The sequence below is a fragment of the Chiloscyllium plagiosum genome, unplaced genomic scaffold (genome assembly GCF_037043375.1).
Source record: "Chiloscyllium plagiosum isolate Xiang-an unplaced genomic scaffold, Cpla_swu_hap1 HiC_scaffold_9, whole genome shotgun sequence".
In the NCBI taxonomy this organism is placed as follows: Eukaryota; Metazoa; Chordata; class Chondrichthyes; order Orectolobiformes; family Hemiscylliidae; genus Chiloscyllium; species Chiloscyllium plagiosum.
In genome coordinates this window covers 53,834,975-53,862,089 of record NW_028270147.1, presented here as the reverse complement: position 1 = coordinate 53,862,089, position 27,115 = coordinate 53,834,975, and the positions used below count along the sequence as shown (strand labels likewise).

General features: G+C 40.9%; 1 protein-coding gene across 10 annotated transcripts in view; it reads left to right on the top strand.

Moving 5' to 3' along the window:
• The window catches only part of fggy (FGGY carbohydrate kinase domain containing), a 369,292-nt gene that overhangs the window by 96,016 nt on the left and 246,161 nt on the right, over positions 1–27,115 (top strand). For all 10 annotated transcript variants that reach the window (XM_087990626.1, XM_087990634.1, XM_087990630.1 and 7 more), the window contains one exon: positions 9,982–10,070. In XM_087990626.1, coding sequence (XP_087846752.1) covers positions 9,982–10,070 — 89 coding nt within the window. The remainder of the gene's footprint in view (positions 1–9,981; positions 10,071–27,115) is intronic.

The window sequence follows — 27,115 nt, the reverse complement described above, 5'->3', positions numbered from 1 at the left end:
TCCATTTTGGTAGTGGGGCAGAAATTGAGGCTTTGGCTGAGAACTTTGATTTCGTCTGGTTGAAGGGTGTGGTCAGACAAGTTGGCAAGGCTTTCCTGAGGTGGTACCAATTTCAACTGTGGAACTCCCTGGGGGAGGCTGGTTAATTCTGGTGGTGACACCAAGTTTCTCAAGTTTCTTCTTATTGGTGTGCATGTAAGTGGTGTAGTTCTGTTGCCTCATCTGTTTGGCAATGTCTCGTAGCTGGTCCACTGTGATCTGAGTACAAGCTGAGAATATGAACTCCATCTTGATTTCAAGGTTGCAGTGTCTGCTGTAGAGCTGGTGTATGAGATGATTGAGGAGTGTGCGAAAGTGCAACAGTAGAGTCTGTCAGCGTAATCTGTGTTATAGGTCGAATTTAGTAGACTTGTGATCACACATATCTTGGAGATCATGCATATCAAATTGATCACAATTTGTGGTGTCAGTGGCAGCCATGATTTGAAGGTCCTGGTGTTGGACAAAGTCAGAAGTCACATGTCACCAGGTTATAATCGAACAGGTTTATTGAAATCACAAGTGGTTGGAGCAGCCATTTCATGTGATGAAGGAGCAGTGCTCCGAAAGCTTGTGATTTCAAATAAACCCAAATTAAAAATCATACAACAACAGGTTATAGTCCAACAGGTTTATTTGGAAGCACTAGCTTTCGGAGCGCTGCTCCTTCATCAGACGGTTGTGAACTATAAGATCATAAGACACAGAATTTAAGGCAAAAGTTTACGGTGTGATGTAACTGAAATTATATATTGAAAAAGACCTGGATTGTTTGTTAAATCTCTCATCTTTTAGAATGAACATGTTACAAAGAGAACAAAGAAAATTTACAACCCAGGAACAGGCCCTTTGGCCCTCCAAGCCTGAGCCGATCCAAATGTACTGTCTAAGCCTGTTGGTAATTTCCTAAGCATCTGTATCCCTCTGTTCCCCACCTACTCATGCATCTGTCCAGACGCATCTTAAAATGAATCTACCGTGCCTGCTTCTACCAGCTCTGCTGGCAACGTGTTCCAAACGCCCACCACCCTCGGTGTGCCGCGTGTATCCCCCTTAAACGTTCCGCCTCTCACCTTGAAAGCGTGACCTCTCATTATTGAATCCTTCACCCTGTGAAAAAGCTTGTCACTATCCACCTTGTCTATACCCTTCATGATTTTGTAAACCTCAATCAGGTCCCCCCTCAATCTCCTATTTTCTAATGAAAATAAACCTAACCTACTCAAACTTTCTTCATAGCTAGCACCTTCCATACCAGGCAATATCCTTGTAAACCTTCTCTGCACCCTCTTCAAAGTGTCCACATCCTTTTGGTAATGTGGCAACTAGAACTGTACACAGTATTCTAATGCGGCCAAACCAATGTCTTGTACGATTTTTACATGACTTGCCAGCTCTTATACTCAATACCCTGTCCAATGAAGGCAAGCGTACTATATGCATTCTTGACCACTCTATCCATCTGTGCAGCAACCTTCAGGGTACAATGAACCTGCACTCCCAGCTTTCTCTGCCTCTCAACTTTTCCCAAGGCTCTTGGGAAACTCACTCTCGAATTAGACTTGCCTAAATGCATCACCTCACATTTGTCTGGATTGAAAACCATCTGCCACTTTTCCGCCCTCTCCAGTCTATCTATATTCTCCTGTATTCTTTGACAGTCCCTTATGCTTTCTGCTACTCCACCAATCCTCGTGTCATCTGCAAACTTGCTGATCATACAACAGTGCCCTCTTCCAGATCATTTATGTTTATCACAAACAACAGTGGCCCCAGCACTGATCCCTGCGGAACACCACTGGTCACCTTTCTCTATTTCGAGAAACTCCCTTCAACTACTACTCTCTGTCTCCTGTTGCTCAACCAGTTCTTTATCCACCTAATTAGAACATCCTGTATACCATGTGACTTCACTTTCTCCATTAGTCTATCATGGGGTACCTTATCAAATGCCTTACTAAAGTCCATGTATATGACATCAACAGCCCTTCCTTCATCTATCAACTTGGTCACTTCCTGAAAGAACTCTATTAAGTTGGTAAGGCACGATCTCCCCCGCACAAAACCACGTTGCCTATCACTGATAAGCCCATTCTTTTCTAAATATAAATAGGTCCTTTACCTCAGTACCTTCTTCAGCAGCTTTCCCACCACTGATGTCAGGCTCACTGGTCTGTAGTTACCCGGAATATCCCTACTACCCTTCTTGTACAGGGGACAACATGAACAACCTTCCAGTCCTCCAGCACCTCACCTGTATATAAGAATGCCACAAAGATATCTGTCAGGGCCCCAGCTATTTCCTCTCTCGCCTCCCTCAGCAACCTGGGATAGATCCCATCTGGCCCTGGGGATTTGTCCACCTTAATAACCTCTAGCCTACCCAACATATCTTCCCTACTTATGTCAACGTGATCCAGACTAATCAAACTTCTATCTCTAATCTCAACATTCATCATGTTCCTTTCCTCAGTGAACACTAATGCAAAGTAATCATTCAGAATCTCACCCATTCTCTCAGGTTCGATACACAGCTTTCCTTCGTTATCCTTTAGTGGACCAATCCTTTCTCTAGTTACCCGCTTGCTTCTTATATAAGGAAAAAATGCTTTGGGATTCTCCTTAATTCTGCTTGCTAAAGCTATTTCATGACCCCTTTTAGCCTGCTTGATTCCTCATTTAAGACTGGTCCTACTCTTCCAATATTCCTCCAGGGCCCGCTCTGTTCTTAGCTGCCTGGACCTTATGTATGCTTCCCTTTTCCTCCTGGCTAATCGTACAATTTCTCCTGTCATCCATGGTTCATGAATCTTGCCCTTCCTATCCTTTGCCTTCAACAGGACATGCCTATCCTGCACTATCTTTAACCTATTTTTGAAAGCCTCCCACATCTCAAATGTGGACATCCCTTCAAATAGCTGCATCCAATCAACATTTCTGAGCTCCTGCCTAATTTTGATATAATTGGCCTTGGCCCGGTTTAGTCCTCTTCCCTTAGGACCACTCTCTTCTTGATCTATGAGTAATCTAAAACTTACAGAATTGTGGTCACTGTTCCCAAAGAAATTCCCCATCGCAACTTCTACCACCTGTCTTGGCTCGTTCCCCAGTACTAGGTCCAATATGGCCCTACCCTCGTCGAACTATTGACATACTGCTCTAGAAAAATCTCCTGGATGCTTCTTACAAATTCTACCCCATCCAGACCTCTGACGTTAAGTGTATCCCAGTCAATGTTGGGAAAATTAAAATCTTCCATTACCACTACCCTATTGTCTCTACATCTTTCCATAATCTGTTTACCTATTTGTTCTTGTACCTCATGCTCACTGTTGGGAGGCATGTAATACAGCCCCAACAGTGTAACTGCTACCTTCTTATTCCTCAGCTCTACTCATAGTGCCTCACTACTCAAGACCTCCATAGTGTGCTCCTTCAGCACAGCCGTGATATCGTCCCTGACCAGCAACGCAACTCCACTGCCTCCCCCACCCCCCACTTTTACTTCCCTCCCTGTCCTGTCTGAAGTGTCTATGTCCTGGAACATTTAGTTGCCAATCATCATAACCTTCCTTCAACCAAGTCTCTGTGATTGCAATAACATCATACTCCCAGGCACCAATCCAAACCCTAAGTTCATCTGCCTTACTATACTTCTTGCATTAAAATAGATGCATTTCAGGCCACCAGTTTTTTTGCACTCATCTGCTCTCTGCCTACTCTTCCCTTTATTAATGCTATCTTCATAATTCTTACAGTCTCCAGTCTCCACCTCGCTGCGTATTTGTTTTCTCTTCTGGTTCCCAACCCCTGCCACATTAGTTTAAAACCTTCCCAACAGCAGTAGCAAAAACTCCCCCAAGGACATTGGTTCCAGTCTGGTTCAGATGTAGACCGTCCATTTTGTAATAGTTCCCCAGAACCAGTCCCAATGTCCAACAAATCTGAACCCCTTCCTCCTACATCATCTCTCAAGCCACGTGTTCATCCTGCCTATTTTTTCATTTCTACGCTGGCTAGCACGTGGCACTGGTAGTAATCCCAAGATCACTACCTTTGAGGTCCTCCTTTTTAACATCTCTCCTAGCTCCCCGAATTCTTGTTTCAGGACCTTATCTCGTTTTCTACTTCTATCGTTTGTGCCTATATGCACCAAGACAACTGGCTGTTCACCCAGTTGGTTTCAGTTCTTTCATGTGTAAATCGCAGAACATTTAGAAGTTACATTCTCAAGTAAACTGTGTCATGTCAGCCCAGATGATGCATTTAAGGTGTGAGCTGCCCTGTGTCACAAGATTAGAATCCTGACAGTGTGGAAACAGGCCATTTGGCCCAACAAGTCCACACTGACCCTCCAAAGAGTAACCCACCCAGACCCATTTCTCTACATTTACCCCTAACTAACTCTCCTAATACTATGGGCAACTTAGCATGGACAATTCACCTGACCTGAACATCTTTGGGTGCTTTGGTTTCCTCCTACAATCCAGAGGAAATCCACGCAGACACAGGGAGAATGTGCAAACTCCACACAGACAGTCACCTAAGGCCAGAATTGAACCCAGGACCCTGTGAGGCAGCTGTGCTAACCACTGAGCCATCATGCCATCCCTATGTGGTGACAATGATCAAACTGATTCTAATATAAAACATGGATTTACAGGATCTTACATGGATTCATGCAGTTTTTGAGCAAAGTAAAATGTAATTCTGCAAGTACAAATTCATCCCACAAATTTATATGTGTATGTGTGCATATGGATGTGTTGGGGTGGTGGTGGGCAGGGGTTATGAGTGTGTGAGAGAGAGTATGTGTATGTGTGTTTAGTGTAAACGGGTATAAGTCTGCGAGAGGGTGCGTATGAGAGTGTGGGAGTGTATGTGTGAGCCTATGAGAGAGGGTCTGCGTGTGTGTGTGGGTCTGTAGAAGAGAGTGTGTGTGTCGGAATGTGTGTGTGTGTGTAGTGCAATAGGGTCACCTGTAGTGTAGTATGAACCCAAGGGTACTGGTTGAGGCCATCCCCATGAGTACTGAACTTGGCTATCAGCCTCTTCTTGGCCACCTATTGTTGCTGCCTGTCCCGAAGTCTGACTTGGAGGACGGTCACCCGAAGGTCCAAGGTCAAATGCTCTGAACCACTGAAGTGTTCTCAGACTGGGAGGGAACATTCCTGTCTGTTGATTGTTGTGTGGTGTCCATTCATCCATTGCTGTAGCCTCTGCTTAGTCTAGCCAATGTACCATGCCTCAGATAGACCTCATACGCTACAGACAAGGATGCCCTTAGGCATGGTGCATTGGCGAGACCAAGCAGGGGCTACGGCAATGGATGAATGGGCACCGCACAACAATCAACAGACAGAAGTGTTCCCACCCAGTCGAAGAACACTTCAGCAGTCGAGGACATTTGACCTCGGACCTTTAGGTGACTGCCTCCAAGGCAGACCTGGGGACAGGCAATAACGAAAAGTGGCCGAGCAGAGGCTGAAAGCCAAGTTCGGTATACATGAGGATGGCCTCAACTGGGACCTCGGGTTCATGTCACACTACAGGCGACCCCATTGCACTATACACACACAGGCAGACACACACAAATAGACATTCCTTTACATACATACACACTCCTAACACATATGCACACACACACACACACTTCTATAGACACACACTCTCCTACAGACCTTTACACTCACGCAGACACTCTCTCATATGCTCACACATACACTCACACATGCACCCTCTCACAGACGTATACCCCTTTACACTCACACACATACACACACTTTCTCACAGACATCATAACCCCCGCACCCCCCACCCCACACACACTCACATGCACACATACACATATAAGTTTGTTGGGTGAATCTGTAGTTGCAGAATTACATTTTACTTTGCTCAAAAACTGCATGAATCCACGTTAGATTCTGTAAATTCATTTTTTAGTTTAGAATCAGTCTGACCATTGTGGCACAGAGAGCCTCACAGGGAGTTAACACCTTCAATACCTTATCTGGGCCGACATGACACCAATGGTTAAAGTTCACTTGAGAATGTAACTTTTAAATGTTCTGCGATTTACATTTGAAAGAACTGAAACCAACACGTTCATTCTAAAAGATGAGAGACTTAACAAACAATCCCGGTCTTTTTCAATATATAATTTCAGTTACATCACACTGTAAACGTTTGCTATAAATTCTGTGTCTTACGATTTTATACTTCACAACCATCTGATGAAGGAGCAGCGCTCTGAAAGCTAGTGCTTCCAAATAAACCTGTTGGACTACAACCTGGTGTTGTGATTTTTAACTTTGTACACCCGAGTCCAACATCGGCATTTCCAAATCAAATTAACTCGTTGGACTATAATTTGGTGTCATCTGACTTTGTCCACCTTAGTTCAACACCGGCACTGCCACAACTTGGCAGAGGATAGGGAAGCCTTTAAAAACCAGAGGTTAACAAAAAAAGGGGGTAAAAAGATGAAATATGAGAGAAAGCTAATAATTATCATAAAAGAAGATTGCAAGAGGTTTTTTGAATATCTGAAGGGTAAGAGAGAAGCAAGAGTGGACACTGGAGTGCTGAAAAATGAGGCTGAAGAAGTCATAATAGGGGAGCAAAGAGATGGAAGAGGAACTGAATAGGTACTTTGCATCAGTTTTCACAATGGAAGACACCAACAGCATACCAGAATTTCAAGCGAATCAGGGGCAGAGGTGAGTGCAGTTGCCATCACTAAGGAAAAGGTGCTGGGGAAGTTTTAAGGTCTCAAAATGGATCAATCACCCAGATCAGGTGGATTTCCAGAAGGCCTTTCAGAAAGTGCCGCATTGCAGGCTCCTAAATAAGGTAAGAGCCAATGATATTAGGGGCAAGGTACTGGCTTGGATAGAGGATTGGCTGACTGGCAGAAGGCAGAGTATAGGGATAATGGGGTCTTTTTCAGGATGGCAGCTGGTGACTAGTGATGGCAGCTGGTGGTTTTCTGTAGGGATCAGTGTTGGGATCACTACTATTCATGTTATACATTAATGATCTGGAAGAAGAAACTGAGGATATTGTTGCTACATTTGCAGATGACAGGAGGGATGGATAGTTTTGAGGAAGTAGGGAGGCTGCAGAAGGACTTGTACAGGCTAGGAAAGTGAAAGTGGGCAAAGCAGTGGCAGATGCAATACAGTATGGGAGAGTGTGAGGTTATGCACTATGATAAGAAGAATAGGGATTTAGACATTTTCTAAATGGGGAAAGGCTTCAGTAATCTGAAGCACAAAGGGATTTGGGGGTCTTTGTTCAGGATTGTCTTTAAGATTAACATGCAGGACGATTTGGGACTTAGGAAGGCAAATGTGATGTTAAGATTCATTTCAAAAAGGTTAGAATAAAAGAGCACAGATATACTGCTGATATAGTTATACAGCTATATTGGTCTGGTCAGACCGCATTTGGAATATTATGAGCAGCGTTGGGCTCTATAGCTAAGAAGGGATGTGCTGGCCTCCGTGGGGTCTCAGAGGAGGTTTACAAGAATGATCCTGCGGATGAAGGGCCTGACACGTGAAGAGCAGTTGAGAACTCTGGGTGTGCAGTTGATAGAGTTTAAAAGTGTATTGGGGAATTTGATTGATTGAATCTTACAGAATACAGAGAGGCTTGGATAGACTAAACGTGGAGAAGTTTCCATGAGTAGGAGAGAATAGGACCCAAGAGCTCTGCCTCAGACTGAAGGGAAAACTCTTTAGAACTGAGCTCAGGAGGAATTTCTTCCACCAAAGGGTGGTTAATCTGTTGAATTCATTGCTACAGGGTCTGTAGATGCCAAGTATATTTAAGGTAGAAATAGATTCTTGATTGGTAAGAGGATCAAGGGTTATGGGGAGAAGGCAGGAGAATGGGGTTGAGAAACAAATCATCCATGTTTGAATGGTGGAGCAGACTTGATAGGCTGAATGGCCAAGAAACATGTTTTGTTTGTAGTCCATTTCCTTTTGGCATATATGAAATCAGTAACTCCTTGCACAATAAGGAAGTCTGCAGTCCTCATCAAACTATTTGCTTTCTCCATCTGCTTCTCTCTGAAAAAAGAAATGTGTTCAGCACTTTTGGAATGTAGATCTAGTGTCCTTCCTTATACAACAGCCCACAGTAAACTGGAAAATGATGAACATGTTGAGTGTTTCTGACTTGAAAGAGCCAGCTTTATAAAGGTTTGTGGCTATGGTCATCTTCACAGCCACCACTCAAGAATGTATTCCTGTCTTGCTTTGAGGCTGCAGTTATGGTTGGAACTGGTAGCAGATATCGATGTTGACCTCCTTGTTGGTATGGGGATGTCTGACTCACTGTTCCTCATACATCTTCACTTGGTACAACCTTCTCCTTCTTATCCTCAATTCTGATCCAGCAATTATTCCTACTGTGAGCTGTCTGTACTCATCTCTCCCTGTCATGCTTTACAGCAAGCTGGATGCAAACTATTCTAAAAAAAAAGTCTGCAAGAGGTAGCTTTTTGCTGGAAGGGGGAAGATAACCAACCCCTTGATTGTCTCTGACAATGTTCTGAAGACAACCTATTTTGAAGAAAGGTTATTGGACCTGAAACATTAACTCTGCTTTCTGTCCAGCTGGCAGATCTGCAACTTCACTTTTTCTTCAAAGACTCTTTCTGTTCATCTTTCTCTCTGTTCGAAGTTTCCTTGACAGTTACAGGTTTAATATTCCATGGATCCCATATGGGACTTTGCTAGACACCCAGAATTTACATCAACAGTTTTTTTTTGTCTGCAGCAATCTACCTTTTGAAAAAACAGATGTAGATTTTAAAAAGTTAAAATATCTCCATAGTATATTGGGTTCTGATCCATCTTCATGACGTTGCAATAGTCAGTCAGAAACAAGTCTGAAAGTAATTGGTCATCTCTTTAAATAGCACTGCTCTTTAAATATATTTATTAAAAATAACATTTGTTTTGAAGTAATTTCATTTAAAATTTCCTCTCAACAAAATATGTATGATATTTCTGCTTCTCAAACATTCTTTCCTATTAGACAAGATGTTCAACATAATGATGTCAGCATTGCATTACAGCTAAAAAGTTAAAGCTCCCACTGGCGGATTTTAAATCAATAACTGCATTGTTACAATCCTGGACATTGAAACAGTGGATTCAGCTTCAGTTTCTGATCCACAGACATTTCTGTTGTGTTGCAGTATTTTAAGTTACCAGTTGTTGGAGCAAGGTGTAGTGTCATTGAATACTGAACTCTGGTACAACTTAGCATTTGCAGCATCCCAGCCCCAAGTGCTGGCATGGAAGCATGATAGATGCCAATCATTACATTTCTCTCCTGCTGTCTCCATCACTGTGCATGGGATAGAAACAAAAGAGACTAAGGAAAGGTCTGTAATTTGCCCTTTAAACTGGGAAAAATGTGTGGCACAAGGGTATTCAGAAAATTGTTGAGCAATAAAGGCTGATGCTAACCTCTCATAAATGAATAGAAAAATGAAAATTCTTCTGTTGTTGAGTGGTTCCATTTAGGATTGATCAAGGGTAGTCCACAATCCTGTAGTCCCCATTATGTTTTAAAATCACATCTGAATAGCATCACGGGAAAGCATAATGTTGCAGTGTAATTACAACATTGAAAAACATAACAAAAGCAAACAGAGTTTTTGTTTACAATGCATTCTTTGAAACTGAACATATTTTACGTACGAAGTGAGATGTATCAGCTTTAAATTTTAGATTATTAATTGTGACCTATTGTCAGAACAAATGACCACCATTTTAATATTTTTAAAGAACTGTGATAATCAGTTTTCCGTATTTTGTGCAGTTAAAATTAAATCAAAGAAACTATATATACCACACACGGAAAGGACATTTGCTTGTTATCAAGTAGTTACTTTTGTTTGTTGTTTGCATTTGCCAGAAACTGCAAAGCATTTGCTGGGATAAAGCTCATCATTTCTTTGATCTCGCTGATTTTCTATCTTGGAAAGCCACAGGTGCAACTACAAGGTATTTATTTATGTAAAGTCTGGTATTACTGCAATAAGGACTATTCATTACTACAGTGGGAGTCCTCTGGGAGAAGTAAACTATGCCGAAATGGTTGGGAAGGGGGTGGGTGGGTGGGTGAGGTAGTGGGGCAGAATGATGTTGCAGATGCAATTTTGGCAAATTTCCATTTAGAGCATCTGATACTTAGCCAGAAGATGAGATCATCTTGGAACTTAAGAGGACAAACTATTCTGGACAATATGTCTTAATTTTACAAAGTAAAGAATGTTTGCTGAGACACCCTTCATAAATTCTCTCATCGTGTGAGGGGTAGTGGTGGAGTTTGCAGGTGATATTGTGGATTAAACAAATAATATTAAAGAGAGTTGCTGTTTTCTTGGCTGACATTTGTTAACTCCCCCTTTCCACTGCCTGGCATGACTCAGTGTGTCTACACATAAGTAAAATAGTGGTTTAATGTGAAATATGAGAGACATATGTAGTTTTCTATTTCAAGAAAATGATCTCAAGGAGTGAATGTGTTTCTGTTAGCTGTTGTGCACAGACCCAGGATGAAGTGGTTTATTGAAGGTAGGATGAGTGCAAATACCGATAGTTATCACCATATGTAATGTTATCTTTTGAAAATGCTAAACAGTAACTGACACAAAAGACGATTGTGGATTTGAACAAAAGTAAAACAAACTATTTTAGATAGTCAGTGGTTCTATACAAGCACTGCATGAAGTATCGTTTGAATCAATTTTCAAAGCAAGAAACAGACATGATAGAACTCTTAATGAGATATCAGTAACAGAATACTTGAGTTCTTTGGTCTGCCAAAATCCATTATGGGTTTAGTACGATTGCTTAAAATGCATTAAATGTAGATTGACAATTCAGTCTGGTAGCAAGGGCCTGCTATCTGTCACAAGCATAATTTGTGGATGGGGCGTTAAAGCCTCAGTCCTCCAAAGGTGATGTCAAAGATCCCATTCCACTGTTTGAAAAAGAGCAGGTGAGTTCCCTGGTGTTGACTGTCTTCAGATTAGATTAGATTAGATTACATTACAGTGTGGAAACAGGCCCTTCGGCCCAACAAGTCCACACCGACCCGCCGAAGCGCAACCCACCCATACCCCTACATTTACCCCTTACCTAACACTACGGGCAATTTAGCATGGCCAATTCACCTGACCTGCACATCTTTGGACTGTGGGAGGAAACCGGAGCACCTGGAGGAAACCCACGCAGACACGGGGAGAACGTGCAAACTCCACACAGTCAGTCGCCTGAGGCGGGAATTGAACCCGGGTCTCAGGCGCTGTGAGGCAGCAGTGCTAACCACTGTGCCACCGTGCCGCCCACTACAGTATGAAGATGATGCTTGCTTATGTGCACATTCAGAGGCCAAGTTCTAAACTAGTAGTGATGTATTCACAAAGGCATGTGAGAGACCATATCTTAGGCTTAACATTTGATTGGCAAAAGCCCTTTACCATCCTGTTCCCACTGCACAACATTGTCCCTGAGCATCAAAATCCACAGTGAACTACTGAACAATGTGGATAAATTCCAGATCCTGGAAACCACCTCTCAACAAGTGCAAACTCGAGGTTGAATTTCAATATGGCTTTCAACATGCCAGCAGAGCATTTGGCCATCTGAAGAACAAAGTGTTTGATGATAAAGATTTCAAAGCTAACACCAACTTCATGGTCTACAGAGAACCAGTGTTACCAGCACTCATTAATTGAACCAGGGTTGATCCTTAGGCCTAATGATAATGATAGAGTGGTGTATATGCTGGGTCATAAGGATATGGATTATGTTGGAGTATGATTGTGCTGCTGCTGATGGCCCATAGATACCCAGTTTTGAGTTGCTAGATCTATTTGAATACCATCCCATTTAGCATTGGCCACACAACATGCTGGAGAGTATTTGAAATGTAAAGATGGGACTGCAGTGATCACTGTAACAAATACTGTTAGGAACATTGTTTGTAGAATATGAGTCATTGAGCGTAAGTGTTAGGCTGCTGATTGACGAGTCTCTGAGGTAGCCCTCTCAAATTTGGCATTAGCCATCATATTTTAGTGAAGTGGACTTTACTGGGTCCAGAAGGTTGTGTTTTCCATGGCATTTTCAGTGCCTTAGTCAATGTAAGCTAGACCATTCTGTTTCATTTGTTGTGACTTGTTCAGCCATTTTAAGAATCAATCACATTACTGTGGGGCTGGAGTCACATGAGGGCAGGTCAGGGTGGAATTTTTCCCCTTCCCTGAAGGACATTCATGAACCAGGTGGATTTTTATAATGATCAGCAATGATTTCATTGTCATTGTTAGACTTAATTCAAAATCTTTATTGCATTCAAATTCCATCATTTGCCATAGTGCATTCAAACTTTGGTCCCTGGAACATTTCCTGGATCTCTGGAACACTAGTCAGTGACCTTCCAGTGCCGCATTGTATCTTGTATTATCAAACAAAATGTTTGACATCGAAAATGTCAGGTCTTGTTCAAAGAAATTGCTTTTTAAGGAGTACCTTAAAAGAGGAAAGAGAGATAGCGATGTGAGGTTTTGGAGAGAAATTTAAAGTTTGACTGCTGAAGCCATGGTTGTCAATGATGGAATGATTGAAATCCAGAATGCTTAAGAGACCAAAATTGGAGGTATTGCATCAAAGTAAGCAGATCATGTGCAGTAATGTCACATTTGTGCTGATAATATTACACTTCCTAGGGAGTGTTGCTGAACAAAGAGACCTTGAAGTGCAGGTTCATAGTTCCTTGAAAGTGGAGTTGTAGGTAGATAGGATAGTGAAAAATATGCTTTTCTTCATTGGTCAGAGTATTGAGTACAGGAGTTGGGAAGTCATGTTGCGGCTGTACAGGACATTGGTTAGGCCACTGTTGGAATATTGCACGCAATTTTGGTCTCCTTCCTAATGGAAAGATGTTGTGAAACTTGAAAGGGTTCAGAAAAGATTTACAAGAATGTTGGAGGATTTGAGCTATGGGGAGAGGCTGAATAGGTTGGAGCTGTTTTCCCTGGAGCGTTGGAGGCTGAGGGGTGACCTTACAGAGGTTTATAAAATCATGAGGGGCATGGATAGGATAAATAGGCAAAGTCTTTTCCCTGGAGTGGGCGAGTCCAGAACTAGAGGGCATAGGTTTAGGGTGAGAGGGGAAGGATATAAAAGAGACCAAAGGGACAACTTCTTCATGGAGAGGGTGTATGAAATGAGCTGCCACAGAAAGTGGTGGAGGCTAGTACAATTGCAACATTTAAAAGGCATTTGGATGGGTATATGAATAAGAAGGTTTTGGAGGGATATGGGCTGGGTGCTGGCAGGTTGGATTAGATTGGGTTGGGTTATCTGGTCGGCATGGACAAGTTGGACCAAAGGGCTGTACACCTCTATGACTCTATATGTCATATTGTTGTTACTTTCTGGAAATGAATATTACAATCACTGAAGCAGAACATGCTGGTGGTTATGTCCATATTGAGACCATTAACAACCTCCTTTTGTGGCAAAGTAGTAGTGTCTCCACCACTGCACCGGAAGGTCCAGACACCCAAGTTCAAATCTCACCTCCTCCAGAGGTGTGTAATAACATCCCTGAACAGTTTGATAAGAAAAAAAGTAGACAGATACAGAAAATTCCTATGTGGTCCAGATTATGAATTCATCACTTAACAGAGGAGGCAGCATAGTGGTATATAATCAGGAGGGTCATACGTTGGCAAGGAAACTTAGTGCAAATTACCACTACCACAATCCCATTTGGAGAGATTACAGTATGTTATTTTCTTGATTTTCAAATCACTGAAAAAACTGCTTATGGTTCACTCTTGCAGCAACTATGCCATCTGTGCTCTTTTAGGTGAGATCTTTATGACCACTCATAGTTTTGTGCTTGAAAAAGTCTTTTGCAACAATATCAATATTGGCTTCTGAACTGTCCAGAGTTCATTCTCACTGATAATTGTACCTATTAAAGTATGGTTGCTTAATTATTGATTTGATGCAGAAGTTATACTTACAGAGTCGTAGAGTCGTGCAGCATGGAAACAGACTCTTCGGTCCAACCAGTCCATGCCGAACATAATCCCAACTAAACTAGTCCCACCTGCCTACTCCTGGTCCAAATCCCTCCAGACCTTTCCTATTCATGTACTTCTCCATTGTATCCTAGATATTGTAATTGTACACACATCTACCACTTCCTCAGGAAGTTCATTCCACACATGAATCACCTTCAGTGCCTTTTTTAAATCTCTTTCCTCTCACCTTAAAAATGTAGTCCCTAGTTTTGAAATTTCCCATCCTAGGGAAAAGACAACTACCATCAACTCTAAACCTCTCATTGCTTTATAAACTTCTATCTCGTCAGTTGTCAACCTCCTATGTTCCAGTGAAAGAATTTCCAGGCTATCCAGCCTTTCTTTATAACTCAAACCTTCCATACACAGCAACATCCTGGTAAATCTGTTCTGAACCCTCTCCAGCTTACTAATATCCTTACTGTAGTTGGGCGATTAGAACCGGACACAGTATTGCAGAAGAGCCTTCACCAATGTCCTGTACAACCTTATCATGAGTTCCCAAGTTTTACACTCAAAAGGATTGAGCAATGAAGGCAAGTGTTCCAGATGCCTTTTTACGCACCCTGTCTTTTTGTAATGCAAATTTCAAAGAATTACATATGTGCACCCCTCAGTCCCTCAGTTCTACAACACTACCTGAAGGCCGTACCATTAACTGTATAAGCCCTACCCTTGTTTTTTGTACTAAAATGCATTGTGTGGCCCATGCTAAATGGAATAGACTTCAAATAGTTCTATCAACTCAAAATTGGGCATCCATGAGACTTTATGTGCCATATGCAGCAGCACAGTTATACTCTAACACAATGATGAAGGGCTTTTGCCCGAAATGTCGATTTCGAAGCTCCTTGGATGCTGCCTGAACTGCTGTGCTCTTCCAGCACCACTAATCCACAATCCATAGCCTTTTGACCCAGCATATATACCACTCTATCATTATCATTAGGCTTGAGGATCAACCTGGTTCAGTGGAAAGAGGGAAAATCCTCATACTCCAAAAAAAATCAATAAAGTAGCTTAATTAATTTGCTTGCAACCTAAGTCTGGTCCTCATGTTCTCCATTCATTAAATATAATTGGGAACTGTTCTTTATTGTAATTTTTTTAAAAACTTAATTTGTAATCATTGCAAGGAGCTCTTGTTTACATCTCCAATTACCTTTTGAAACATGTGGAATTGCATTTAGAGAAACTGTTTTGGGATTTTGATATGGAATTATATCAGAATAACATCTGGACCTGATAGTTTGCATAATTTATGGCTGAATAAACATCTTTGTAGATTCCAAATACATCAGACACAGTAGGCATGCTCCAAGACAGTTGAAATATTTACATGCTGTATTGCAGTTGCTATACTCATTTTGAGTAAAACCTAAAAGTCATTGTTAAAGTGCTGTTCATGAGTTAATTGTGGTTACTAAAACCTTCTGGAAAAATAACTCCTATTTGTTTACTCAAGATAAAGCTGTTTGCAGTCTCCAAGGCAAAATGTGGTTTGCCTCTTCTACACTGTATCAACAAATGGTAATGAGCAACACAAATTACCTGCACCTAAATAAGCTGAATTGTACCCACAATCCTCCATGTGCAAAGTTACTTGCTTACTGATCAAAACCTCCAAAAACAGATTAACTAGTTATTGAAATTGTGGGATATTGTGTACAAACTGAGTGCTGTTTGCTGACAAAACTACAGCGAGTACACTTTAACAACTCTTCCTTTTAAGGCATTCTAAAAACTTGAAAATGCCATATCAGTAGAAGTTTGATACATCTGTTTGTCATTTGCTTTTGTTTATCATTGGGGCATAAATGTAACACACCCTAACTGTCTAGTTCAGCCTTTGGCCATCTTGATGGCAAACTTCCAACCTTCTAATTCAGTGGCATGAACTTTTATTTAACGTGAAGGTTTCCAGAGTGTTTCCAGGAAATTATGAATTGACCTGTAAGATTTAATGCTGCTGATCATATACATTGCTACACAGACATTTGCCCCAGGGTGGAAATGAATGCGAGTCCCTGGCGCTGTGAGGCAGCAGTGCTAATCACTGAGCCACCGTGCTGCCCCAAATGAGACAGTACAGGTAGTTCTTCGATATGACGATGGTTGCGTTTTTGAGCAACCCTGTGTTATAGAATAATTGTCCTTTAGAAACAAGGCTTAAAGTGTTGGTGGTGTAATTGCATTACAGCCAACACAGGTTTTAAATAAATGTTCGTGCTTTAGAAACAGTTTTTCCAATTCATTAATTTTGTTAAAATAAATTTGCATTAACAAAACTCGTATAGCAGAATGAACTGTAGTTGCATCTTCATCAAAACTAAATATCTGTGAATTCCATGTAAAATAGAATAATGGGACTTGAAGATATGCTACACATGCTACCAAAGATCTATTACTTCCTAGATACATGCTGGGTTACAACCTGACTCACTTGAATCATCATCTGTTTTTTGCTTTCACCTTGGTGATGTTAAAAGTGCTAATTAAATGCACTAATATCACTATCATCATGATGAAGTGCTGTTTTTCAAAAATGTTGAATGAAGTGGTTGAATATCATTCTGACAAGGATCTTTGTAACAATTACAAGTGAAGATGTTCCCCAGTGATTATTACAGATAAAGGTGTTTCCCTATTCATTGTAGAGACAACTGATTTGCCTTTGAAATCCTTGGAGATCTTTCCTAAGTAGCACACAGAGTGAAATAATTTGTTGGAAGCATTGGAGTAAGTTGTTACTGGTTTTGTATAAGTCAACTAGGATAGTAATAACATGACGCTGTCCCATTTCATAAAATGATTAAATCATACATCACAGGATGAGGTCATTTGGCCCACTATGTCAGCACTCATTCTGAAAGGATTGTCCACTTCATCTCAGTCCACTGATCTTTCCCCATGTCACTGCTTTTATGGACAGTGTAATGAGATTTACAATCTCTCGGGCAGTAGGCTATTGCAATGGCATCAATTTTAAACTCCTCACTGTGCCTGGAAAGGCTGAAGACCATTGTATCCTTACATGTAGTTATTTATTTGTTAGTGCCTTTCCCCTTTAAATGAAGCCTGCACATAAGGACCACTTTTGTTTGCACTGTGGACTAAAAATAGGAAAAAATACTGTTTTAAACCAAAGAAAGAAGATATTTGCTATTTTTAAAGTTGTTGTGGGCTCTCCAGAGCTCAGCATAGTTTCAACCTCTTATTTGGTGGATAGGTGGTTATGAACAATACAGCAGAAACATGCAGCCTGTAAAAATGGAAGCACCACCCTATCTTTCTCTCCTCTTCATGGAGATGTAAAAGAAAATCCCTCATAGTGAATTATTCTTCTTCACCTTTCCCCTGTATGTTTCTTTCTGCAAATTTCTGGTGCAAGGTTAAGGGAAAACTGTCTTCTGAGTAACTGAAAAGGCATATTCTCAACCAGTGAAAGGAAGGCTGAGAATCAGTATACCAACAACCTCATGTCATCAGCAAGGTGTTGAAGAAATCAAAAAGAAATTTTTAAAATTTAAAGAAAATATTTCATCTATGTCTTAGGCATGAACAACTGCTATTAAACTGTGTTTCTGATTTATTTCTTCGGACACCCATAATCATGTGTGTATGTTTGTAAGTGTAAATGGAAATTTTAAAAAGGGATAAAGTTTAAATTATGCAGTTATAGATTAGCAAGTCAACTTGTTGACTGTCCCCATTGGTTTAATACATCAAAAAAGTGCATCAGTCTTAAAGAGCACTTAAATAACTCTTAAGAGATATTGGAAGTGGAAGTGGATGGCACAGCTTTCTGCTGTATTGGAGAAAAAACTGATGCACTTATTTGGGTCCTCTACTTTTTGTCATTTACATAAATGATTTGGATGCGAGCATAAGAGGTGCAGTTAGTAAGTTTGCAGATGACGCCAAAATTGGAGGTGTAGTGGACAGCGAAGAGCGTTACCTCAGATTACAACAGGATCTGGACCAGATGGGCTGAGAAGTGGCAGATGGAGTTTAATTCAGATAAATGCGAGGTGCTGTATTTTGGAAATCTTAGCAGGACTTATAACTTAACGGTAAGGTCCTAGGGAGTGTTGCTGAACGAAGAGACCTTGGAGTGCAGGTTCATAGCTCCTTGAAAGTGGAGTCACAGGTAGATAGGATAGTGAAGAAGGCGTTTGGTATGCTATCCTTTATTGGTCAGATTATTGAGTAAAGAAGTTGGGAGGTCATGTTGCGGCTGCGCAGGACATTGGTTAGGACATTGTTAGAATATTGCATGCAGTTCTGGTCTCCTTCTTATCAGAAAGACGTTGTGAAACTTGGAAGGGTTCAGAAAAGATTTACAAGGATGTTGCCAGGGTTGGAGGATTTGAGATATGGGGAGAGGCTGAACAGGCTGGGGCTGTTTTCCCTTGAGCATCGGAGGCTTACAAATTTATGAAGGGCATGGATAGGATAAATAGGCAAAGTCTTTTCCCTGGGGTCGGGGTGTTCAGAACTAGAGGGCATAGGTTTAGGGTGAGAGGGGAAAGATATAAAAGAGACCTAAGGGGCAACTTTTTCACGCAGAGAGTAGTACGTGTATGGAATGAGCTGCCAGAGACAGTGGTGGAGGCTGGTACAATTGTAACATTTAAGAGGCATTTGAATGGGTATATGAATAGGAAGAGTTTGGAGGGATATGGTCCGGGTGCTGGCAGGTGGGACTAGATTGGGTTGGGATATCTGGTCGGCATGGACGGGTTGAACCGAAGGGTCTGTTTCCATGCTGTCCATCTCTATGATTCTATTCCTTTTAACCAGAATTAGAGTGAAGTAGAGTTGGGCAATTTGATGATTTAATCAAATTTTCACATTTGTGAAAATCCTGGAAATAATGATGCTTGATTTCCAGTGCAGTACATCAGTGCAACTAATTAAGTTTTGGATTTCCTGCCCATCCTCCTCTTGTACAGTTCCCAGTGCTTGATTCTGACCACAAGGGACTTGATTTGAATTGGAAATGAGGCCGGGCTCAAGAAGGAAAAGGTCAATGTCATTGTCTGTTGGCTGAATCTTACTCTTTATTTGGCTAAGTGCAAGTTACATCAGGTTTTTTGGAGGCGTTTTTGCCATGTGGCTGAGCATGTTTTCTCATAATATGTTATCAAACTTGTCTCATTAACAAACATGCCTCATGAACTACCTACCTACCTTTGTGGCAGCCCTCACGTCAGACTCCAGCCATATCTTACCATGCATCATTCCAGAACAACTCATCACTGTTGGAATATCCTCGAATTAACAAGCAGCCTTGCACACACCCTTTTAAAAGGCTTATGTGCACCGAGGCAAGCACTGTCAGTCTGCAGCTGTCCTCCAGAGTTCCTGACATTTAATGAGATGTGGGCTACTGGGATAACATAATTCTGTTTGTGGATAGACATTTGGAGGTCCTGTTGGATGGTTGGTGCAGAGACAGACGTTCTCTTCACCCAGGATGGTAATACAGGCCATGACACCAGTCCATGGCACCCAATTCCAATGTTGTCTCAGCAGTTTCAACAATCTGGAGGAATTCCTAATAATGAAGAAAGAAGGTCAATGCAGTCTCATCAGTCTAGAGGAAGGTTGAGCACTGTAGGATGAAGGTCAATATCCTTTCGCCACCATAAGTGCCACCATCTTCTCTCCGACACTTCACACTCACTCTTTCTCTGCCACTGACCAAAGCCCATGCTATAACTTTCTCACCACTACCTGTAACACTGGTTCACTCAATGTCACCCACCTCAACCTTGACATTGCTAACTCTGCATGTCTCTGCACTGCCTGTTTACTCATGTCGGACACCTTTCCGCTTGTACCAAACATAATAGCTGTACCACCCACTTTCATTTTCCTTTACACAGGCCTGTCTCTCATTCCAACTGGAAAACAACCCACAGGAGGATGGAAAGAGTCAAGATGGGTGATAGGCTACCTGACATTTGGTTGCCCACTGCTTTATCAGGAGAGAATTCTAACTCTGCCCACAGAGTTGGGGTGTCTCTGTGGCTGGGGTCCATAGAATGTGCCTGGGTCCAACATGAAGACTGTTTGGAGTAACTGGTAAGCTGAATTTGCCAGGCACCTGACCTGATGTTTCCATGTCGTTTTCTTGACATCAAATTGTTTAGCATATTTAGTAAGGTAGGAAGCAGAATGTAAATGAGGTGAGTTGAACTTTAGCAAGATATTTAATGAGCAATAATCCTCCCTTCAGTAGCAAGCAGTGAGAAAACCACCATACCTTTTGCCAAATACGGAAAAGTTGGAGCAAGGTGTTCCTGGTGTCAAGGCTTTGACAGACTTCTGGTCTGCTTCTGCCACAAATTTCATTATAGCTCAGACCCCTACAAGAATCCACCCTCTCGTTCTTGGGTATAGCACACTGAACAGCAAAATAAAACTGTGCATAATCACATGCTGTACCTTCAATCTTAAAGAAATTCCTGTAACTGTATCATTATTTTTATTTTCAACATCAACCTCCCTGAGAATAGCACCTAAAACCTGGCATTTTAAAATCACAGTCTGACCAATGAAATACTTCCAGCTGTTTGCTTCCCATAGTTTTCTATTTAATTATTAAAGGTGTAAGCGTCTGACCAATGAAACTCTGCATTAAAGCACCCTTGTACTCAATCAACTCTTTATGATTAAATTAATACAGAGTTTGTGCAATATTAAATACACAATATTAGAAGTATTATTGATAGAATTATATAGTAGTTTTGGGTTATGTGACAACATAAATCCATTGGGTTGCCTACTGGAAAGAAACTAGATTTACTGTGTTCTTCATCAATTTAGCAGCTATCCATATTTTGTTCAGGGCTGGCATGTTTTCTCCTGGGTGAGTCACTTTATCAAATACCTTTTAAAATGTCTACATGGATTATCTATGATTGTTCCTTTTATCAATGAGCTCAAAAAAGCCCATGAATTTTGTCAGGTATTTGTGGCTAGCAGATACAAGGGATTTAGGGTTAGCACTCCTGCTTCACAGCACCTGGGACCTAGGTTCAATTCTTATCTTGGGTGACTATTTGCATGTTCTCCCTGTGTCTATATGGTTTTCTGCTGGGTCCTCCGGTTTCCTCCCACAATCCAAAGGTGTGCAGCTTAGGTTGATTAGCCAAGGGAAAATGTGGGATTACAGGGATAGGGTGGGTTATTCTTTGGAGGATAAGTGCAACTTCGATGGACTGAATGGTCTTTTCTGCACTGTAGGGATCTGTGTTTCTATCATCTGGGCTGACTGAGAAATGGTGAAAAAATATTGCACTACTGTCATCATTATTCAGGTTTCAATATTTTGAAAATTCCCATCACTAGCTGGATATTCCAATTAAAACTGAGGTGATTAGCTATAAAAAGTTGAAAAGATTTAGTTTTATTTGCCCATTTAAAAAAAAGCTTGACCATTAATATTTGGAATGCATTCCTCGTCAAGAGGGAAATTGAGAATAACAATGTGTTCTCATTGAGGCCCATATTTCTTTGTGTTGGTAATTCTGGCAAAAAGAAAGACATTCAAAAGCTGGAAAATGAAGGCAGAAAACAGTAACAGACTTTTTATGTTTATCCTTCTGCTCTAAATCTGGTTTTCATCCTAAAAGATGTTTACATAAATGAGTGAAAACAAAAATGTTTAATTTGTTAAAGCCTGCTCAGTTTTCATCAAAAAGCATTTTGAAAATAAATTTATGCAAGATTACACTAGGATTTACAATCAACATCTGAGCTATTAAGTTCTGTAAAGAACTGACATTAGCTAAATTAAAGGGAAGATTTCTTAGTGCCACTACAACTTTGTACCAGTGGTAAAATGTTTATACAGTACAGGATTATTGTAAAATGCGTGATAAAATGTTAAAGAAATCCTCTGTACATTTACTGAAGGTCAGAAGCCCTAACTAACATAAACTAGAAAATTGCAGATAAATTGTCTTTTATATATCAATATTTTTTGTTGGGACCAGGGCGATATTATTGTAATGCACAATTTAGCTTTTTCCAATATTTCCAATGCAGTTCACAGAGTGCATTGTTGAGTGGCTGCATGTCTGACCAGGGGCTACAAAATTGAGAGAGGCTACTGTAGTTCAAATTAGCCTAACAACTTGAAACAAATCTCCTTCAGGAACAAATTTATGCGGGATTATGCAGGATATGCAATCAATTAAAGGGAAGATGCATTTTAGTTGGAGCAGATGTTAAAAGTCAATGTAGCAATCAGTTTAATCTTGGATAGACTTAAGAATGGCACAGCGTGGCTGACAGCAGATTTCAAGATTTGGAGATGCTGGTGTTGGACTGGGGTGTACAAAGTTAAAAGTCACACAACATCAGGTTATAGTCCAACAGGTTTAATTGGAAGCACACTAGCTTTTGAAGCACTGCTCCTTCATCAGGTGATTGTGGAGGGCACAAATCTAAGGCACAGAATTTATAGCAAAAATTTACAGTGTGATGTAACTGAAGTTATACATTGAAAAATACCTTTCACCTGTTCGAATACCATGATAGTTTCACTTCTTTCATGAGTAAATTACAACGGATGAATGGGCACCGCACAACAATCAACAGACAGGAGTGCTCCCTCTCAGTTGGGGAACACTTCAGTAGTCCAGGACATTCGACCATCCTCCAAAGCTAGTGTGCTTCCAATTAAACCTGTTGGACTATAACCTGGTGTTGTGTGATTTTTAACTTTGGAGACTTCAAGGTTTTCTCATGTTGTATTGGAAGTACTGAGACAGCACGGAGAAAACAGGAAAATGTAATTATTAGCAGAGACTCAGAAAGTCATCCAGGTAAATTTTGTGAAGGCAATGACATCAATAGCCATTGCAGTTGATGCCAGAATTTGAACATCAAGGACCTGGATGAAGTAGTCAAGAAATTCTATGACCTTGTTCAAATTATTCAATTTAGTTAATGTAACTTCAAATGTTGTATGCCATGAACTGCCCCACTAACCTCACACATTTCAATGGAGCACGCGTCATCATGATCTTTATTAACGATGACTCATGTTTAACTTGCTCAGTTTCACTCTCCTTCACACACTGAGAAATATTGCAAGCCTCAAACAAACATCTCATAATTTGTACACACTGTGAATATTCAACCATGACAGCCACATCACCAAGACATGGCGTCACATTCACTAACGCACACTCATGCTTTCTGGAAATCTAAGTTCAGTACATCCACCAGTTTCCCTTTATCTACAACACGTGGTACCTTCTCAAAGAACGCAATACATTGGTCGAGCATGCTTCCACATTCTCCAAGCCATGTTGACTCTGCCTTCTTACCTTGAATTTATTCAACAGCCTTACTTTAATGTCGTTAATAATGTCTTCTAATCTTTCTCTATGACAAACAATAATCTATTTGGCATGAAGTTCCTGCTGTCTATTTCCCTCCCTTTTTCAAGAAAAGAGTTATATTTGCTGTCTTATAAGACAATCTACAAATGAAAGGATTTTTAGAAAATTAAAACCAACATCTCACTCCCTACTTTTAAGATCCAGGGATAAGGTCCATGAGAACCCAGGCACTTATCAGTCCATAATTCCAACTTCTTACTCTCCAATTTCTCTGGTGATTGTGATTTTGCTGAGGTCTTCCAACAATTCTATTTCCTGATTCTGGGATGTTACTTATATTGTATGTAGTGAAGACGGGTGCAAAATACCAATTCAATTCATCTCCCATTTCCTGTTTTCCATTATTAATACCCCATTGCCATTTTTTGTAGATCACCCTCACTTGTTAACTCTTTTCATCTTCAAATATTAACAGAAAATCTTACTATTTGCTTTTACATTTCTGGCTAGCCTTCTCCCATACTTTAACTTTGCTATCTTCATTAATTTGTTGGTAATTCTTTGCTGTTTGTTATATTCCTTTCAATCTTCTGGCCTGCCACCTATGTCTACACAATTATGTACTTTTCCATTTTGATTCCTAGTATATTTAACATTTCTAGTTAACTACAGATAGTAGGTCTGTCCAGCTGTGCTGTCATGCCCTCATTTTCCTCTTACATAAGTTTTAATAAATAGCTTCCCTATCCTGATGATTGCAAGAAAAAAAGCTTCAATGATGCTTTTTTTAAGCAATATTCAGTTCCAAATATTATTTTAATCCTTGCTTGACGGTGAATCCCCAATGTTTGCCTATGATGTATGTTGGCTAAAGTTTCAAAAAATACAAAGTAGTTCTTGGTTTTTGAGTTTCCTTGTCTTTAAACTGTTGCTTCAATTCAGGATTAGTTGATCAGCATAGTTAAATGCATCGTTCACACCTTGTGAACTCTATTTGTTTATGTAAATTGATTTTCAGGCAGCATAGAACTAATTTTGAAGGACTCTGAATGGTTACAATGAAGATTTTTCTCTGAGTCTTCTTGCCTTTGGGAATTTTGAATTTGCCATGGAACTATCAAATAATACAGGTCTGTAAACCCTGCTGCAATTACTTGCGGATTTTGGAGAAGATGTCTCTTCCCCATGAATACTCCCTCATGAAAATATTCTTCCATTCAGGATTTATATCCTGATGTGTCACTTGGAAACAGTAGAAATGGAATTTAAGAGATGCTGGAAATAAAAGAACTAGATGCATGGTGATAGACATGTTCAATATATAGGCCATTCAGAGTGTCAGTAAGCAAGTGGGAATCTGTATCTAAGACATGATACAATAATGTAAGTGTGATTGTGGGAAAACTTTTAATTCTAGTTTACATCCTGAATATGTGTGTGCTTCGCGAGATGCAGTGTAAGTTTGTATGGGTGCATGGTATGGGTGAACAATAAATATAGTTGATAGACCAAAGTTCAAAGCTGTGTATCACTTACTTAGTACAGAGGAGCCTCGATTATCCAAATATCAATTATTCGAATATCGGATTATCCGAAGGAGATCTCGAGGTCCCGATAGAAACATTACATCAAAGACATGCTTCCAACACTGATCGTGTCTTTTGTTTACAATGATTAAAAGTGAACTTGGCTTACTGAAATGCTGCCAAGAACAGTCCTGGACATGGATGGGAGCCTAGGCACCATCTTCAAATGACTGATCTCCCGCCCTCTCTCTCTGTCTGTCCACATACTTCCCCTGGAGTTCTATACAGGCGTGTACCCTCAACCCCCATTCCCCAGATAATCACTCTAACATTGTCCTGTACAGGGCAAAGATGGAACTGTCAAAAAGTTGCAATAAAAATTTGTGTGTATTGCTATGTGTGCGCTTTTTGGAGACTCACCCCCTGACCCCCAAAAAAGGCAGCAGCAGCAGCAGCTGCAGTCTTGTTGTTGCTGTACAGTCCGGCTGCCCCGGAGAGGGGGCAGGGTGGGCGGAGTTGGGAGAGGTCAGGGACAGGGATGGGGGCAGACGTGTGGGCGGTGTTGGATGGGGTTTGGGGGGCAGGCAGGGGGTCAGGGGCTCGCGCACGGTGTGCTGCTGCCTAGTCTCCTGAACAGGGAGCAGATGTAACAGAAAACTCTGAGCCCCAGAGGAGAGGCACTGAATCAATTAACGGATTAATCAATTACCTGAATGAAATAGTGCCCGCCCATCTCATTTGGACAGTCAAGGTTTCTCTGTAATGTCCACCGATTTTGGAGTAAGATGTTTCCATTTGCATATATTTCCAGTTAATATGTATAGCAATGAACATGATCACCATTTACAGAACAGTGTTGTTCTCTGTGAATGATGCTCACAACTGTCAAAACAAGACGGCCCTCTTCGTCGTCTTGACCAACATAGGATCACCTTTGCTGGCAATGCAGCGGAGTGTTGGAGTGTCACTATCCACTATTGTTGCTTTCCCACAGACTTTGTCATGTGTCTTTAAGTTGGATTTCCTTTCATTTTGTTTTACCCAGATGTTCTGATGATTTTTCTAAAACCTGTCAAAAGATTTAAATGTATTTCGAGCCTTTCCAAAAGTGCTAATTTCTATGCACATAAACACACATGAGTTGTTTGCAGGGGTGCTATAGCAGAGTGGTCATTAGATTAGTAATCCAGAATCCCCAATATTCATTTCGCTTTCCACCATGTCAGATGTTGAAATTTAAGTTTTCTAATTTTAAAAAAATCTGGGATTAAAAGCTAGTCTAATGGCAACCATAGAGTCATAGAGATATACAGCATGGAAACGGACCCTTTGGTCCAACCTGTCTATGCCGACCAGTTATCCCAACCCAATCTAGTCCCACCTGCCAGCACCAAGCCCATATCCCTCCAAACCCTTCCCAATTCGTACTCCCACCCAAATGCCTTTTAAATGTTGCAGTTGTACCAGCCTCCACCACTTCCTCTGGTAGCTTATTCCATACACGTACCTCCCTCTGCGTGAAACCGGTGCCCCTTAGGTCCCTTTTATATCTTTCCCCTCTCACCCTAAACCTATGCCTTCTAGTTCTGGATTCCCCCAACCCAGGGAAAAGACTTTGTCTATTTATCCAACCATGCCCTTCACAATTTTATAAACCTCTATAAGGTCACCCATCAGCCTCTGATGCTCAAGGGAAAACAGTACAAGCCTGTTCAGCCTCTCCCTATAGCTCAAATCCTCCAACCCTGGCAACATCCTTGTAAATCTTTTCTGAACCCTTCCAAGTTTCACAACATTTTTCCGATAGGAAGGAGACCAGAATAGCACGCAATATTCCAACAGTGGCCTAATCAATGTCCTGTACAGCCACAACATGACCTCTCAACTCCTGTGCTCAATACTCTGACCAATAAAGGAAAGCATACCAATCGCCTTCTTCACTATCCTATCTATCTGCAACTCCACTTTCAAGGAGACAATTCTTGATTAAAAAGAATTCTGATTCTAATGAACTTTAGGGAAGGAATTCTACCATCCTTATCTGATCTGGCTTGCAA